Source organism: Nicotiana attenuata, chromosome 3 (assembly GCF_001879085.1).
Source record: "Nicotiana attenuata strain UT chromosome 3, NIATTr2, whole genome shotgun sequence".
Taxonomy (NCBI): domain Eukaryota; kingdom Viridiplantae; phylum Streptophyta; class Magnoliopsida; order Solanales; family Solanaceae; genus Nicotiana; species Nicotiana attenuata.
In genome coordinates this window covers 46246355-46265293 of record NC_031991.1, presented here as the reverse complement: position 1 = coordinate 46265293, position 18939 = coordinate 46246355, and the positions used below count along the sequence as shown (strand labels likewise).

Below are 18939 nucleotides of genomic sequence, written 5' to 3'. Positions count from 1 at the left end.
AATAGTAATGATATATATATATAATAACTACTTCAATATTCGGTTTGGTTCGATTTTTTCGGTTATTTTTTTATTAAAACCAAAATCAAACCAAATTTGGTCGGTTTTTAAAATTCCAAACCAAAACTAAACCAAATCGAAAAAGTATCGGTTTTTTTAGTCGGTTTGGTTCGATTTTTCGGGTTTTTATGAACGCTCCTACTTTTGTACTTTAACGAAAGTCCAAGAACTAACCAAGAATATAAAGCAACATTATTACAAAATAGGGCTTCTCTTTTCTCTTGGCGCACGTTAGATGAGATAACCTGTGCCACCCCCGGAAATGGGAGGAAGAGGGAGGCCAAGGAAAAATCAAAATAAAACGCCAGTAATCGATCGTGGAATCAAGGAAAATAGCTCAAAGGACCAAGGAAAACAACATGCAAAGGGGAAAATGCAGGAAGAGGAACTGGATCTCGACAGTGATAGTGAACTGAATTGGCCAGATCTGAGCTGCAATCGTGTTAAATCAACTATCCCAGTGAGTCCTGCTAATCAAGGGGTACTCAAGATGAACATATCGCTAGTCGGCATTGGAGGAGCAAGCACAAGTAAAGCAAATTCCAATGAAACAGTAACAACCAGTGTCTTAAGGGAGCAGAGCAATGGAACAATGATTATACGAGCTGAGGAAGAAAAGCAGAATCAGACGAGACCAACCAATTTTGGAAGGTCATGGGTTGGATTATTGCATGAGAACAAATTAGCTGCAAAAGGAATGGATCTAACATATGTACCACCGGTGATACAAGAGGGTGAGGTAGTAGTTCAAATTCAGGAGGAAGATATAGTTGAGGAGAAGCAGAAATGGAATCGAGCAATAATAATGTACGTAGTTGGAAATACTCCAACTATAGGAGCTATTGAACGATTTGTTGCTGCTCAATGGGGAAAAATCAGAAAGTCTAAAGTATTATTCCATAGTGATGGATATTTTATAATTCTGATGCATAGTTTTGAAGAAAGATATGAGGTATTGATGAATGGGCCTTATACTATGAACAATAGACCTGTAATACTAAAAGCATGGGCTGAGGGGTTTGATTTCAATGAAGAGGTTTTTAAAACTATTCCGCTATGGGTAAAATTTCCAAAACTCCCATTGAACTACTGGAGTAACATGGCTCTTAGCAAAATTGAAAGTGGTCTAGGGAAGCCTCTGTATGCTACTTGCACAACTGTGGCTGATAGGATTTCCTATGCTCGGATTCTTATAGAAATGGATATAACAAGGACTCTACCAGGGACAATTAAACTGATTGATCCAAATGGTAAAGTGATTGAGCAAATGGTACAATATGACTGGAAACCTCAATACTGTCAAACTTGCTGTCAAATCGAACACTCATGTCACAACCAGAAAATGTAGAATCAAGAGGTGGGACATCAAACATATGGTATGCAGAATCAGAAAAAGATATGGAAAGTTGTGAGGAAGCTAGACCCAAAGACTGATAAAATTGATACATGAGGTAGATTCCTGGAGCAAATGGAAGAGATTAGTGAAATGATCCAGAGTAACAATTCAAATAAAGAACAATAGCAATTGGCAAAAGGCAAGTCTGCATCTAAGAAGAATGGAGATGGGAGAGGTGAGAAGGAAATCAACACTGGTAATGCTTTCAAAGCCTTGGTAGACACTGCACAAAGAATAGTTCAAATGACAGGGGAACATGACAAGGAGAGTGAACTGCCTAGAGATAGAGGCAGAGCTGGTAATATGAATCAAAGAACTATATAAGGATGAACATCATAGCATGGAATGTTAGAGGACTGAATAAGGTGTATAAGCAAAAATAACTAAAAAAATTTATTGGGGTGAATAAGGTGGTCCTAATGGTTGTCTTAGAGAATAGCGTTAAAGAAGCAAAGGCTGAAGCTGTCATAAAGAAGGTGTTCAATAATTGGAGATGGATAGAAAACGATACAAATGCTCCATGTGGTAGAATATGGATTGCTTGGGATAAGACAAGGGTGGATTTTGAGTGCTATGAAGTGCATCAGCAATACATAATAGGGGGATTACAGAGGTGCAAAGTGGTAATAAATTTAGGTTTGGTGCTATTTATGGTATGCATACTATACATGATAGGAAACTGTTATGGGAAGATATGGGAAAAACTATATATAGCTGGTATTACTGATCCGTATGTGTTAATAGGGGACTACAATACCATCTTGACTAATGAAGATAGGGTACAAGGGACACCAGTACAGGAATTTGAAGTGAAAGATTTCAAAGAATTCATCTGGAGAAATGGATTAACTAAACTAAAAACGGTTGGAAGGAAGTATACTTGGACTAATAATCATGTCCACAGTAAAATTGATAGAATACTTGTCAATGCTGCATGGATCAAAAAATGGCCTGTAATGGAAGGGAGGATATTGCAACCTGGATTTTCTGATCACTGCCCATTAAGTATAACAATGGACTATGAGCGACAGAGTGGAGGGAGACCTTTTAAGTTCTTTAATTGTATGGCACAACATAAAGAATTTGAGGATGCTGTGTATGAATGCTGGAGGAAAAGAGGTGGAGGAACAATAATGAACAAAGTATGGATGAAACTCAAGTTACTAAAGAACAAGCTGAAACAGATGAATAGACAAGAATTTAGCAACACTGGTCAAAGAATTCAAGCAGCAAGAATAAAGTTGGAGGAGATTCAGGAGCAAATGGATGGATCTGGCAACAGTAATGAGAGTATAACATAAGAAAAAGAGACAAAGAAGGAGCTATCTAAATGGACTGGAATTGAGGAAAGCATAATAAAGCAAAAAGGATCAAATGGCTCAAACTGGGAGATGCAAATACAACATATTTTCATGCTTTTGCTAAGAGTAGGCAAGCCACTAACCATATTGGTAGTTTGTTTAATAATGCAAGTCAATTACTAAATACAGCTAAGGTTGTGGAAGCTGAAATTCTAAAATTCTATAAGCAGCTACTTGGAACAGCAGCAGTGCAATTGCCAGCAGTAAGTTCAGAAGTGATGAAGCAGGGGAACAACCTGAACAGGCAGCAACAATTGAGTCTAATAAGAGCAGTAACTAAAGAAGAAGTCAAGCAAGCACTTCAGGATATTGATGATAACAAAGCCCCAGTCTGTGATGGATACAATACCTTTTTCTACAAGAAAGCATGGCATATTATAGGGAAGGAGGTGACTCAAGCTGTATTGGAATTCTTTGAGAACCCAGAAATGTGTAAGCAAATCAACTGTACAACTATAACACTAATTCCAAAAGTAAAAACCCCCAGTAATATTAAAGAGTTCCGACCTATATCATGTTGCACTGTTCTATATAAGATCATATCCAAAATTTTAACATCCAGATTGCAGGAAGTTTTGACAGAGTTGATAGATAACTGCCAAATAGCTTTTGTACCAGACAGAGAGATCACTGATAACATTATAATGAGCCATTGATTTATCAAAGGTTATGGGAGGAAGAATACATCATCCAGATGTATGCTAAAGATTGACATGCAGAACGCTTATGACTCAGTGGAATGAGTGTATGTGGAACAGGCAATGACGCTACTGGGATTTCCAGAGAAGTATGTAAAATGGATGATTGCCTACATTAGCATTGTATCATACTCAATCATTGTCAATTTAAAGCCAATCAAGCCATTTGAAGCAAAAAGAGGACTAAGGTATGGAGATCCACTCTCACCATTGCTGTTTGTCATTGCGATGGAGTATTTATGTAGACTACTGAAGCAACTAGGAAGCAGCAAAAACTTCAGGTTCCATCCATGGTGTGCTAAAATAAATCTCATACAGCTGGAATTTGCTGATGATCTACTGTTATTCTGCAAGGGTGAGGAAAAAATCTGTGGTGGAAATACAAAATCAGTTTCAAAGATTTTCTAAAGCTTCTGGACTAGTGGCAAATATAAGAAAAAACAGTGTTTATTTTGGTGGTGTAGACAGCAGGGTGCAACAAAGGATCCTGGAAATACTAGGATATACTAAAGGTGATCTACCCTTTAGATATCTTGGTGTCCCCTTGAGTACAAAAAGATTATCAACAATTCAATGTGAGTCACTGATTGATAAAATACTGAGTAGAGTGCAAAGCTGGACATCCAAATTTCTATCCTATGCAGGGAGAGCAACATTGATCAAAAGTGTATTGGGTACAATCCAAAATTTCTGGGCACAAGTGTTCATCTTGCCAAAGAAAATTATACAGTTCATAGAGACAATATGCATAAGGTTTTTATGGTCGGGGAATGCTGAGCCAACAAAAAAGGCATTGATATCTTGGGACAAGTTATGTGTACCTAAAGCAGCAGGGGACTAAACTTCATAAACATAGAGCTGTGGAACAAAGCAGCTATATGTAAGTTGCTATGGAACATATGTAAAAAGAAGGAGAAAATATCGGTGCAGTGGGTTCATACGCACTATATAAAAGAGAACTGTATATGGGACACAGAGCCAAAGAATGCCTCCTGGGTAATTCAGAAGATATTCAAAGCAAAGACACAATTTCAAGAGGCAGGATATTCAGAGGAGGATGTGAAGCAGATAGACAATTTTTCTACCAGAAAGCTGCACAAAAAACTACAAGGGAACTTCCAAAAGGTGTCATGGAGAGGTCTAGTATGCAACAATAAGGGGATGACTAAATGGATTTTCATCCTAAGGCTGGCAATTCTAGACTCGCTACCAAAGACAGACTTGCAAGATGGGGGTTAGTTGATGAAACCTTATGCACAATATGTCAAAGGAGCAATGAAACAGTACAACATCTATTTTTCGAGTGTGAAGTATCACGGGAAATATGGCAGAAATTGTTATACTGGCAAGGGATCATGAGAAGGAAGTAACAATGTCATGAAGAAGTGCAATGGGCAGTGAAGAAAGCAGCAGGAAAGAGTGCTGGAGCAGAGCTATACAGAATGACTTTTGCTGCAGCAGTTTACTACGTCTGGCATGCTAGGAATAATAGTATATTTCAAAAGAAACAAATCAATGTATTGAGTATAGTGAAAATGATAGTACAGGAGATTCATATACGTGCTCAAAAATGTAAAAAACTGGATGCCTATCTAAGTACTATGAATCGATATCCAGTATAATCTAGGAAGGGGTGTAGTTGATTAGGGGATAGTGAAGAAATTTTATGTTGGGGCTTCATGTCCAACAAAAGAGAGTGCAGAGTTTTTTTTTTCTCGGTGTATGCTGTAAATATTGAGAGAATTTGAAACTTTTCATGAATAAAACTGGAATTATTTTCATGGACGGTAATCCAACTTATAGAAATACCTTACCAAAGGTACTTTCATTTTGTTTGGGGTAGTATAGTCACGTAACTATTGCTTTTTGACAAAAAAATAAAGAACGTCCATTTGGCATGTCATATTAAAAAATACACTTTTTAATATGAAAACTCATTTAACGCATGTCCCTTATACCCATTTAATCTACCCGATAAGTAAATGGGTCTAAGTTTAAAATAGCAAGTTCTAGACTTTAACAATGTAAACTTATATTAAAGAGGATAATTTGCAATGTAGTTAAGTCAAGTGGTGCTTTAAGAAAAGGACGCATGGGAAAATTAGGAATGTATGGGTCAAAATCTGCCCCAGAATATTTAAGATAAGATAACACTAAAAGAAGGATTCTCGAGCCGCTGTTAGTCGACGGAGGCCACGTAGGCCAGGGAGCAGCAAGACTCATAGCCGAAGAGTCGACGATAACCGTGGTCGAGACGTCAATAACGATCGGGGTCGAGCACGCGGTGATGAAGCTGTAACGGCTAGTTTTCGAAAATAGGATATTAAAGAGAATGTTCTAATGGATATTCTCTTCACGTGTACTATTAGGGTCGAGCACCCTTAATATACTATTGTTAATTAATACAATCAGTAGCATTAATCAACATTCAGCTATCTAAATTCAAATGTAAAATTTTGATTGATAACTCATAACGGGTAACATTTAATAATTCAAAACATTTAATTAAATCAAAGAGACTTATGTCCATTAACAAGTGCCTGCGTGTACTTAAATTCTTAATAAAAGGAGGGGAAAATACAAAATTAGCCTATCAACCAACACTTTACATTCGTTAGCCAAAAGTATATACTATATATACAAAAAATATACCTTGCCGGCTATTGTTTTTGCTAAAAATATAGATTTCCCATAAAAAAAAATTGTGGATTTGGCATGGTAAAAATAGCACGGTATAGCCAGTTTTCGGACTGGTCAATCAAAAATAGCCAGCGTTTACCAAGTCAATGAAAAATAGCCACCGTTTTGCTGCAATAGAGACTGGTCCAGCATAATATACTGGAGTTCGGTGCACTTGTGTATGAACTCCAGCATATTATGCTGGACCGGTATACTTTACCGGCTCCAGTATAATATACTGGAGACTGGAGCACTGGTGCTCCAAACTCCAGTATATTATACTGGACCAATATACTTGCTGGAACTCCAGTATATTATGCTGGAGTTCTAGTGTACTTATGCTGGAACTCCATCATATTATGCTGGAGTTCCAGCATACTATCCTGGAACTCCAGAATATGCCGGAGTTCAAGTATACTTATGCTGGAACTCCAGCATAATACACTGGAGTATTTTTCGGTTTTGAACAGTGTTTTCGCTCAGATTTATCTTTACATAAAAAGTGACTAAATTTCGATTACTTTTGAAATTGGGCTATGTTTGAACGGCCAGTTGTAAATCTGGCTATTTTTAAACTTCTCCCTTTGGCATGGCATGACAATTAGGTCCAACAATTGGTATAAAAAAGCTAAAGTTTTAGGATTTGGCCTATGGTAGTTTGAAATTATTCTCTCTCTTCTAATGGTTCAATCACCATCCTAAAAATAAGCCCCTTAAAAATTATTTTCCTTAAAAATGGCAAAAAATATTTAAAATCCTCTCTCTCTTCTCTCACAGCAACCATCATCCTAGAAATTAGGTTCCATTTCCTTCAGTAGTATCCGAAAAAAATTCCAAATATTTTTTAATAATTTTTCTAGTTTTTTATCTGTATATCCAAATATATATAAAACACATTAATAATTATATTATTTATATATCACAGTGTATAACATAATAATAATTTGTATATCAAAAAAGTATATTAAAATTTTATTTTTCTTCTTTGTATAACATATTTCAGATTGAAAACTCAAGTTCAAGATGATTCCACATATGTATCCCCTATTGTTTCTCATGTATATCTCTATGTACATCAGTAATATATCATGTATATCATATGTATCTGTGCATATCCATAAAAATTTGTGTTATATATACGATATACACTATGATATACGCTGGCATCCATAAAAAAATATGTTGTATACATGATATACACAAATGTCCTTAAAAACCTGTGTGTGATATTCACTGATGTACACTATATACAATGTGATATACACATGTCTCTATTGGATTTTTAGGTTTGATTTTTTACCTGAAACCAGTCTAATCATTTCTAATCTTGCTCAAATTCTGTATATAGCCTCGTTTAGGTATTTTTAACAAATTTCAATCATACCCACTCGTTCAATCCAACCATTAAAAAGAAGAGAGAAGAAAAACAAATTTGAAATGTATTTTTTCTCTCTTAGTTTTTGCTTCTGATTTTCTCTGATGTGAGATCAGCCTTACCTTTTCATCCCACTAATTTTTTTTGCATAATTTGCAAGAATTTTTGCCAAACTATGAGGGTCAAAGAGAAGAGATAAAAGAAGAAATAAAAGGAGAGAAAGGGGGAGGGAAGCCAAAATAAGCGAGTACTTTTTTATTGAGAGAGAATATATAAGAGAGTAGTTTTTTTAGGATTTGATTATATAATGCCAATTTTTTGGGGCTATCTTTGTCAAACCTAATAGAAGACTAAAAAATTACCAATTCTTGTTATGTGTTGTTATAGGATGCCAATTTTTCAAAAAAATTAGGCAGCAGTCACTCACTCTGTCACAAGCCCAAATTTCCTCTAGCTCCTCAAGGACAACAGAAATGAATTTGAGTCTGATTAATTGGGCCCTCTATTTTAGAACCCCAGGCCCAAATTTATCTTCCTCGGCCAGTCCATTAAGCTAACTGCGCCTTCCCCTCTGTTCCCCAGTGCGGCCTCTCTGTTCTCCATCTCTTCCGGCGAAATTCTCCGGCGAAAATCAAGTTATAGGTTCCCCTCTTTGTTTATCCTTCTGTGTCAGTCCTCTTCAAAACTCTAATTTCTTCTTCTTCTTCTTCTTCTTCAGTAATTTCTATGTTTTTGAATTTGGTGATGCTCAGAAATATTTGACTTTTTCATATTTCCTTTTGATTTTTTATTGAAGTTGATTACTTTCTTGCATTCTTATTTGCTTCCTATAATGGCTACAAATTCTTAGATACAGTACTAGTCTACTACCTCTTGAGTATGAAATAAAAATACAAAAGGCCACAATGATGATATTTTTCTTATTGTGTTTTCTAAATTTTCAGTTCTTGAAATCGAGGTCTACAAATTTACCGCATATTTCTAATCATACAAGCAGCTGATTTCACTTTCTTACAATTCCGCCAATCATATCCAAAATTCAATTCCTTATGAGAAAATTATGCTTCCTCCATCAATTTCTCGCCTTTTCTTGACCACTCAGCCAGCCAATAAGCCAAAATTTTTACTCGAGAAGGTCCATTTTTCCACCACTTGTTCATCATCAGCTGGAGAATTCTTGAGTCATTTGCTGAAAAGTAAAAATGGGTCTGGTCTGGAGAAGTCTCTGAACACGGTTAAGACTAAACTTGATGCTAAATGTGTTAATGAAGTATTAGAGAAATGCGCCATTGATGATCCTCATATGGGTCTCAGATTCTTCATTTGGTCTGGACTTTATCCCAGCTATAGACACAGCAGTTACATGTACAGTAGAGCTTATAAATTGCTTGGATTTGATCGCGAACCACGAATTATTGAAGATTTCATTGAGGCTTATAGGCTGCAGAATAATTATGTTCCAAGTGCTAAGATGTTTAAGGTTATATTGAATTTGTGTAGAGTGGGAAAAGATGCTACCTTGGGCTTGTGGGTATTGAAGAAAATGAAAGAGTCCAACTGTCGGCCAGACACTACAGTGTATAATGTAGTTATTCGATTATTGTGCGAGAAGGGTGATATTGATGAGGCTATGTGTTTGATGAGAGAGATGGATTCGAGTGATCTTCATCCTGATATGATCACCTATGTTGTGATGATTAAGGGGTTGTCTGAGGTGGGTAGGTTGGGAGAAGCTTGTGGATTAACCAAAGGTATGAGGGGACATGGATGCGTGCCAAATACGGTGACCTATTCAGCTCTTCTTGATGGGATTTGTAGGTTTGGGAGTTTGGAAAGGGCACTTGAGTTATTGAGAGAAATGGAAAAAGATGGCGGGCAGTGTAAGCCAAATGTCGTTACTTACACTACTGTGGTTCAGAATTTTATTGAGAAAGGTCAGTCGATAGAGGCATTAAGTATTTTGGACCAAATGAGGGATTTTGGTTGTAAACCGAATAGAGTACTTATCTGTACTTTGATTCATGGTCTTTGCAAAGATGGGCATATGGAGGAAGCTCATCAAGTCATCAACAGAGTAGCTGAATGTGGTATTCCATATGATTCTTGTTACAGTTTTCTAGTTTTATCACTGTTTCGGATTGGAAAACTCAAGGAGGCAGAAATGTGTTTTAGGAGAATGTTGGCTGGTGGCCTAAAGCCTGATGGTTTGACCTCAAGCACAATAATGAGATGGCTTTGTCAGCAGAGAAGGATACTTGATGGATATCACTTGATTGACGCGATTGAGCAGTCTGCAGGCATATCTTCTATAGATTCTGATATTTATTCTATACTTATGGCTGGACTATGTGAGGAAAATCATCTTGTTGAAGCTGCAAAGCTTGCTAATCTAATGGTAGGGAAAGGAATTCAGCTTAAAGGTCCTTGTACTAAGAATGTAATTGAATGTCTTAGAGGTTGTGGCAAAGAAGATTTAGCTTCAAGCATTGGTAGTATTAAGTGCTGATGAATGAAGATTTCTTTAATATCGTGATCCTACTTGTGCCTCAGCATTGTCAACGTCACCTCACCGTTGAGATTGACCCTCAATTGTATTCCATATTCCACCTGATTGAATTCTTTCCAGTTTTGTGCAAAAAATAAAAAATAAAAAAATAGTTGGGCTTCTAGTCAGTTTGGATTGATAACTCTTTTCAGATTTCAACTTACATCTCATTTATTGATTTTGCACTCTGATTTGTGTATTGTCGGCCGACATTCTTTTCCAGCGTGAGATGGAAAGAACAGGTGAAGTGCTCCTTTGAATATTCAGTTGAGGTAACACTGATTCGTGTATTATTTTATAGCTAATAACATGGAATAACAGTACATGGATTAAAGCAAATACTAAATCTTATATCATGATTATTCTATCTGATACATAAAACCGAATGAGTCCTGAGTGAAGAAATATCCGAGACTTCAGACATACATTAAGTCGATAAGATGTGCAAAGCAAGTGGTCCTGTTTGTTTTTATCTTTTAGGATGTGCTTCCGTCATTATACCTGACAATTATCCCTCTATTTTTTGAGGTTTTCCATCATAGGAAAAGGACATTCCAAGTTCAACGAGTATACTCCTTTTCTCTGAGGAAAAGTACCTTGAGATGCAACAGAGGGTCAAACAGGTACATATCAATTTCATTTGGTATCTATATGATTTTCCCTCTCTTTGGAACAATAGAGTTTTTAGTATGAACTATCTGAATGAGAAGTATTGAATTATAGTTGTAGCACATGTAAAATATAGAGAAAAAGGTCATTGATCCTCTGGAGCTGGTTCTTCGCATCCCTAAATACTTCTCTGCTGCCTGTTTTAGTGATGATACTTTTTGCCAAACAGAGAAAAGTAAAAGTCTTATCACTCAAGAAAGCCAAAAGAATACAATTGGCCAAATACATATGGGCCCCCCTAAACAAATATGACTTTCATTTAGACACCTATACACGAGCTAGTACCTATTGAACACCTAAACTGCTCTAAAAGCGTACATATTAAACACATTTTAGCTAAAGCAGTCTAAAAATGAAACGCGTGCAGTTCATTGGATGCTGCTTGATGGGTTATGGGGAAGTAAAGAATTTAACCTGAATGTTGCTGAAATCTAAAAGAATGTTCAAGATAGTTTGATGTGTATTATGGAACTGTCAACCGAGGGAAGTTAGTTTTGCTCTACTCCCACCTGGCTACCCTCTAACAAAAATAGAAGTCCCATTTCTCTCTTGGGGTTATTTGTGATGCAGAGTTTCTTTGTATATGGAGGAGGGTGGTATTTTTCCTACCACAGGTTAAATTAGTTTCATCCCACCTCATTTTTTTTTCGAATTGCATCTTGGCTTAGTTTTGTCGGCCAAAACGAGGACAACAGATTATCGCGACTACCTAGATCTCAATTTTTAAACTTCCTTTTTCTTTCTGGTTCATTTGGTTGTTGCTTCGCTAATTTTTTGCAGTTTGCTTAAATAATACACTTTGTTAGCTGGTGCACCTTCATGTGTAATTTTGGATACATTCGAGAGAGTATTAATTGCTTGATTTACTTAAAGAAGGTTCTTCTAGTTATGAAATCTTAATTCCAACTCCAAAGTTATTGTTAGAATAGTCGTGTAAATAGGAGTAAATAACTCTAACCCTAATCCAATATGTATTAGAAGTAGGATATGTTATGTGTGTATATATAGGGCTCATTGTAGCATTGTCAATATATCAATAAGATTTTTCTCCCGTGCATTCTCACATGGTATCAGAGCTAAAGTGAGAAATTATCGCTGTGCATCATTCCAGCGGCCTCCGGGAAGAAAGACCTCGTTGCCGTGCAATTTTCCGGCGACTAAAGAGGCCGTTCATAACAAAAAACCACTTTTCGGCAGTGTTGTGCAAAAACCAACACCACCACAAAGTAGATCGGCCTCCGGCCACCAACCCGTAAAAATTTCTCCGTCAGAAGACCCCCCCACGCGCCGCCGGAAGAAATTTTCCGGCGAAGCTCCGACCCCACGCGCCGGCGCGTGACACCTTTTCCGGCCACTTTTTCGCGAAATTTCTTCAGGACAGCTTGCTCACCTCACAATTCCGAGTCCATTGGTACTATTTCCGACAACTTTGGAATTTTCCGGCAAGCTACAGTGATTTTTCCCGCGTGAACAGTGATCCCAGCAATTTTCTGCTTTTTCCGGGACGATATTATAATGGAATTCGTACCTGAAGCCTGTAACTCACAATCCATTGGATTAAATGCAACAAATTCAATCCAAATGGTTTCTTTACCGGATTATATTGAGTTCCTTCAATACAAAGCACGTAAACAGACATCTTCAGGATTAACCTCCGTTGTTCCAACAAATAGTAGCATAACTGGTGTCTCCCAATCTTCACCTTCTGAGTCTTGGGTCATTGATTCAGGTGCATCTGATCATATTTCTGGTAACAAATCTCTTTTCACTAGTATCTCATATTCTCAATCTCTTCCAACAGTCACAATGGCCAATGGGTCTCAAGCCATGGCAACTGCAATAGGTCAAGCAAGTCCACTTCCTTCCTTACCTTTAGACTCAGTTCTTTATGTTCCTGGTAGTCCTTTTAATCTCATAGCGGTTAGTCGCTTAGCCAAATCACTTAAATCTGCTGTTTTATTTCTTGATGACCTTGTTTTTATACAGGAACGCAGTACAGGGCGGATCATTGGTACCGGGCGTAAATCAGATGGACTTTATTACCTTATCCTTGCAAAATCACATGGACTCACATCTTGTCTTCCTCCAATAACTTCTCCCGTTACTGATTCACCAGATTTATTACATAAACGGTTAGGACATCCCAGTTTGTCAAAACTTCAGAAAATGGTACCTGGCTTATCTCACTTGTCCACTTTAGAGTGTGAGTCGTGTCAGCTCGGTAAGCATACCCGCTCCCATTTCCCGCGGCGTCTTGACAATCGAGCAGAGTCACCTTTTACTTTAGTCCATTCAGATGTTTGGGGTCCTAGTCGGGTTAGCTCTACCTTAGGATTCCGCTACTTTGTCAGTTTCATTGATGATTATTCCAGGTGCACTTGGATATTTTTGATGAAAAATCGATCTGAGTTGTTTTCTATTTTCCAGACCTTCCATGCTGAAATTCAAAATCAATTTGGGGTTTCTATCCGCACATTTCGTAGTGATAATGCCCTAGAGTATTTGTCTTCTCCATTTCAGCAGTTTATGAACTCCCATGGGATTATTCATCAAACATCTTGTCCGTACACATCCCAACAAAATGGGGTAGCTGAAAGAAAGAATAGACATCTTATTGAAACTGCTCGTACCCTACTCATACAATCTCATGTTCCGCTGCGTTTTTGGGGGGATGCAGTTCTTACATCTTGTTATCTTATTAATCGTATGCCATCTTCAGCTATCCAAAATCAAGTTCCATTCTCTGTCCTGTTTCCCCACTTACCTTTGTTCTCTCTTCCACCCCGTGTCTTTGGGAGTACGTGCTTTGTTCATGACCTTACTCCAGGAAAAGATAAGTTAGCTCCTCGTGCTCTTAAGTGCATATTTCTGGGTTACTCGAGAACGCAAAAGGGATATCGATGTTATTCTCCTGACCTTCAGCGATTTCTTATGTCTGCTGATGTTACCTTCTTTGAAACCCAATCATACTTCACAGGTCCAGTTAATCACTTAGATATTTCTGAGGTGCTACCTGTTCCTTCTTTTGGAGATTCAGTCCCTATCTCCCATTCATCTTCCTCCATAGCTCCACCGCCTACAGTTCCAGTTACAGCTCCACCACCTATAGCTCCAGTATCACCACCGAGTCCAGTGCCACCACCTAGTCCAGTTCCACCAACTATAGCTCCAGTGCCACCACCTAGTCCAGTTCCACCAACTATAGCTCCAGTGCCACCACCTAGTCCAGTTCAACCTTCTACAGCTCCACCACTCCTGACTTATCATCGTCGTCCGCCCCCAGCATCAGGCCCAGCTGATTCACGTCCTGCACCTGACCCTGCTAATACTGCGGACTTGTCTCCTCTTAATCAACCGATTGCACTACGAAAAGGTATACGGTCCACAGTTAATCCTAATCCTCATTATATCGGTTTAAGTTACCATCGTCTCTCATCATCCCATTGTGCATTTGTGTCATCTTTGTCCTCTGTTTCCATTCCTAAGTCTACAGGTGAAGCACTGTCTCATCCCGGATGGCGACAGGCTATGATTGACGAGATGTCTGCTTTACATACGAGTGGTACTTGGGAGCTTGTTCCTCTTCCTTCAGGTAAATCGACTGTTGGTTGTCGTTGGGTGTATGCAGTCAAAGTTGGTCCAGATGGCCAGGTTGATCGACTTAAGGCTCGTCTTGTTGCCAAAGGATATACTCAGATATTTGGACTCGATTACAGTGATACTTTCTCTCCCGTGGCTAAAATTGCATCAGTCCGCCTTTTTCTATCCATGGCTGCTGTTCGCCATTGGCCTCTCTATCAGTTGGACATTAAGAATGCTTTTCTTCACGGTGACCTTGAGGATGAGGTTTATATGGAGCAACCACCTGGTTTTGTTGCTCAGGGGGAGTCTAGTGGCCTTGTATGTCGGTTGCGCCGGTCCCTCTATGGTCTAAAGCAGTCTCCTCGAGCCTGGTTTGGTAAGTTCAGCACAGTTATTCAGGAGTTTGGCATGACTCGTAGTGAAGCTGATCACTCTGTATTTTATCGACATTCTGCTTCAAATCTCTGTATTTATCTGGTCGTTTATGTTGACGATATTGTTATTACCGGCAATGATCAGGATGGTATTAGTAAGTTGAAGCAACATCTCTTTCAGCACTTTCAGACTAAGGATCTGGGCAGATTAAAGTATTTTCTGGGTATTGAGGTCGCTCAGTCTAGCTCAGGTATTGTGATCTCACAACGGAAGTATGCCTTAGATATTCTTGAGGAGACAGGAATGACAGGTTGTAGACCTGTTGACACTCCGATGGATCCGAATTCTAAACTTCTGCCAGGACAGGGGGAGCCTCTTAGCGATCCTGCAAGATATAGGCGGTTGGTTGGTAAATTAAATTACCTCACAGTGACTAGACCTGACATTTCCTTTCCTGTGAGTGTTGTGAGTCAGTTTATGGATTCTCCCTGTGATAGTCATTGGGATGCAGTTGTCCGCATTCTTCGGTATATAAAATCAGCTCCAGGCAAAGGCTTATTGTTTGAAGATCGAGGCCATGAGCAGATCGTTGGATACTCAGATGCTGATTGGGCAGGATCACCTTCTGATAGACGTTCTACGTCCGGATATTGTGTCTTAGTAGGAGGAAATTTGGTGTCTTGGAAGAGCAAGAAACAGAATATGGTTGCTCGGTCTAGTGCAGAAGCAGAATATCGAGCAATGGCTATGGCCACATGTGAGCTAATTTGGATCAAACAGTTGCTCAAGGAGTTGAAATTTGGTGAGATTAGTCATATGGGACTTGTGTGTGATAATCAAGCTGCTCTTCATATTGCGTCAAATCCAGTGTTCCATGAAAGAACTAAACACATTGAGATTGACTGTCATTTTGTTAGAGAAAAGATACTCTCGGGAGATATTGCTACAAAGTTTGTGAAGTCGAATGATCAGCTTGCAGATATTTTCACCAAGTCCCTCACTGGTCCTCGTATTAACTACATATGTAACAAGCTCGGTACATATGATTTATATGCACCAGCTTGAGGGGGAGTGTTAGAATAGTCGTGTAAATAGGAGTAAATAACTCTAACCCTAATCCAATATGTATTAGGAGTAGGATATGTTATGTGTGTATATATAGGGCTCATTGTAGCATTGTCAATATATCAATAAGATTTTTCTCCCGTGCATTCTCACAGTTATCAACCTTATCCACATATTGGCCTGAGAATACAATCCCTCTGTTAACACTAGTGCTGTGGTCTCAAGGCTCTAGAATCCCCCCCCCCCCCCACACACACACAATTTACTTGGTATGCTAGAAGCCACTTAGGACATAGTAATTAGGGTTGTAAATTGTAAGTTACCAAGGGGAATCGTGAATGGAAATGGGTTAATTTGTGTTTCTGTTTGTTGATACATTTGATGCGAGGAAAGAGAACTGAAGGTAAGAGCAGCATATAGTTAACATGAAACCGCCCTATAAGATAGAACTGCTTAGGAACTGCAAAATGGTAGCCTGGACCTCTTATCTGCTTGAATCAATCTGCCTAATTCTAATGTAGATCCTACTAGCTAAGTTTGGATCTTTAATCTTTTCGAAAAGATTTAGTCCTCAGTGGGCACTTGTTCTACTCTCTATACTCCTAATTAAGGGACATATATTCTTATTGTATCACAATCCCCAAATTTGAATTGGGCCCAAGTCAGACTGATTTTTCACTCAAGTTATGTTACAAAGATCCAATTCCATCAGCCCATAAAGAAATACGTAAAGACCCCCTTTTAATAGAGGTCCATGCCATCACAACAAAAGAAAAGAAAGAAAGGGCGGACCACCTTGAAATCAGAGACAGAATCTGTGGCGTCTCCTTACACTCCCAGAGAGATTCCGAAGAGACAGATAGATCGACCAAATCAGACACTGCAACAAACATGGAGATCATCAATTTAGAGTAACAACACGAAGTTGAGTCACAGGAAAAAGCTGCATGCAAATTGGGGATGGGCACGTTATGGGGGAGTGGACCATTGAAGGAGTTCTCCCTCTAAATTCCTTAATCTGTGAAGAAGAGGATGACGCTGACTTTAATGCACCAATCTGGGTGCATCAAAACATAATCAGATTAAGGAATTTGGGGTGGAGTTTAAAGGTTGTGAGAAGGAAGCTTTTCAATTATTTATGAAAATTGACGGCAAAAGGAGAAATGCAATGGAATCGACATCATCGATTATGGAGACAATCACCCCAAAAAGAAGCAAAGCTAAGAAGTTAGGAATTTAGATATAGGGAGCATTTTCAAAAGTAATGGAACAAGGAGCAGGGGGATATATGGCCATAGATAATAAATGATGATCAAAATTGTTTCATAGAATGTTAGGGGGCTAAATAGATATAGAAAGAGGGAGTTGATAAAAAATATGATGGGTAGTTGGAAGGCAGAAATCTACTGCTTTCAAAAGACAAAAGTAGAAGGGGAAATAAGGGAGATTGTTGGAGAATTATGGGCCAGTAGGTGGGTGAAGTTTGCTCAATTAGAAGCTAGTGGGACTAGGGGGGGGGGGGGATTCTAATTATGTGGGATAGTAGGATATGGGAAGGGGAAATAAGTAGTATGGGGATGTTTTCCATTACAATCAAGTTCAGTGGAAGATCACAAGAATTTGTTTGGCACCTATCCAGCATTTATGCTCCTAATGATAGAGGGGAAAGAGAAGAAGTATGGTGGGAGGTAGGTGCTGCTAGGGGGCTATTCAATGGGCCTTGGGTGGTGTGTGGGGATTTCAACACTGTCAGATATCCATCAGAGAAGAAGAACTGCAGAAATTTCAACAGGTCAATGACAGAGTTTACAGAATTCATCAATGATATGGGACTAGTATACTTACATCTAATGGGAGGGAGGTTCACTTGGAAGAAAGGGGTTGATCACAATGTTGCTGCTAGACTGGACTCTGAAGAATGGGATGAAGGGTTCAGAAAAATCAATCAATCTATTCTACATAGAGTCACATCATACCATTCCCCTCTGCTACTGCAGAGTGGGAACTGGGAACCAGTTAAGTCCTATTTCAAGTTTGAAAATTGGTGGTTATTGACTGAAGGCTTCAACGAGAGAATCAAAGTTTGGTGGGAGTCTCTCTCATCTGGTTCTCTCATGAAGTTTGTCAAATCATCAAAGCAAAAGACGAATAACTTATCAATTTCCTCCTTTTTGATGATGACAAACTTAGAATTGATATTCCCCCTGAGGACCAGATCTCCACATTGTTCCACCTACGAATCAACCATATTTTCACAACTGGTTCCTCGAGACTGTTTGGCAAATCATCAAAACACAAGATACCATAACTTATCAATTTTCCCCTTTTTGATGATGACAAACCCAAAGTTGATATTCCCCTTGAGAACCAGATTCCTCACATGTTCCCCTGCGGATTAGACCTATAATCAACATGTTATTAGCAACATTCCCTCTCCCCTGCGAAGCAGAGCTATCTTTCATGCACAACAAAGCATATCAATTCGTTTATGTTCCTCCCCCTATTGACATCTATGTAGCTTCCCGCTTTTGGCATCATAAAAAAGAATAACAGAAGAAGTACAACCAAAAAGAAGTTCAGCAACATTAACTCATGCCACTTAGGCAACACAGAATAAACAATAACAAGAACAACAAGTGAATGTCATTGCCCAAAATAGAGTGATTGCCCATAATAGAGTAATTATAACAAAAGCACAGTAGATTCAACAATACAGAATATGACAATTTAAACAACTAAAGTACCAATGTCATCAAACATAGGGATCAAAAGAAGATAGGAATTCGAGGGAATTTGGAAGGAGTGAAAGACATAGATCACTGGGCAAGAAGAAAAGTAAGGAGATAAGGCCTTGATGAGCTTGTCAATTTGTTCATTCACAATCATTTGATCAATGATCATCTGCTCTCTCAGTTCCTCCACCTGTTTCCTCAATCTTTAATTCTCACCCTTCAACTTAGCCTTCTATTCTGCCAAAGGTCCACGGGGACCTGGTTCTCAGTCTATCTGAGCAGGCTGAACCATCAATCAGATCACCAAGAATCTCCCCAAGCTTTTCCTCATCAAGAACAAACTCAGTCCCATGCACATATAGCATCAGAGTATCACATACAACATAGAAGTTTTTACTTCTT

General features: G+C 38.6%; 2 protein-coding genes across 2 annotated transcripts; both read left to right on the top strand.

Moving 5' to 3' along the window:
* LOC109224325 lies at positions 323-3473 on the top strand. The gene is made up of 4 exons (XM_019388913.1): positions 323-1330; positions 1583-1754; positions 1889-2737; positions 2947-3473. Exons 1-4 carry the CDS (start codon positions 323-325, stop codon positions 3471-3473), a joined length of 2556 nt encoding a protein of 851 aa, XP_019244458.1.
* On the top strand, positions 8111-10292 carry LOC109223664 (pentatricopeptide repeat-containing protein At5g47360-like). The gene has a single exon (XM_019388057.1). It carries the CDS (start codon positions 8630-8632, stop codon positions 10073-10075), a length of 1446 nt encoding a protein of 481 aa, XP_019243602.1. The 5' UTR covers positions 8111-8629; the 3' UTR covers positions 10076-10292.

What these genes read in the sequence shown, in the direction of transcription:
- LOC109223664 (XM_019388057.1), top strand. Translation starts at nt 8,630, where the DNA reads ATGCTTCCTCCATCAATTTCTCGCCTTTTCTTGACCACTCAGCCAGCC.
- LOC109224325 (XM_019388913.1), top strand. Translation starts at nt 323, where the DNA reads ATGGGAGGAAGAGGGAGGCCAAGGAAAAATCAAAATAAAACGCCAGTA. An exon ending in GTAAAGTGATTGAGCAAATG is followed by an intron (nt 1,331 to 1,582) that starts GTACAATATGAC and finishes AAAGAACAATAG; the next exon opens with CAATTGGCAAAAGGCAAGTC. An exon ending in TAGAGATAGAGGCAGAGCTG is followed by an intron (nt 1,755 to 1,888) that starts GTAATATGAATC and finishes TGGTTGTCTTAG; the next exon opens with AGAATAGCGTTAAAGAAGCA.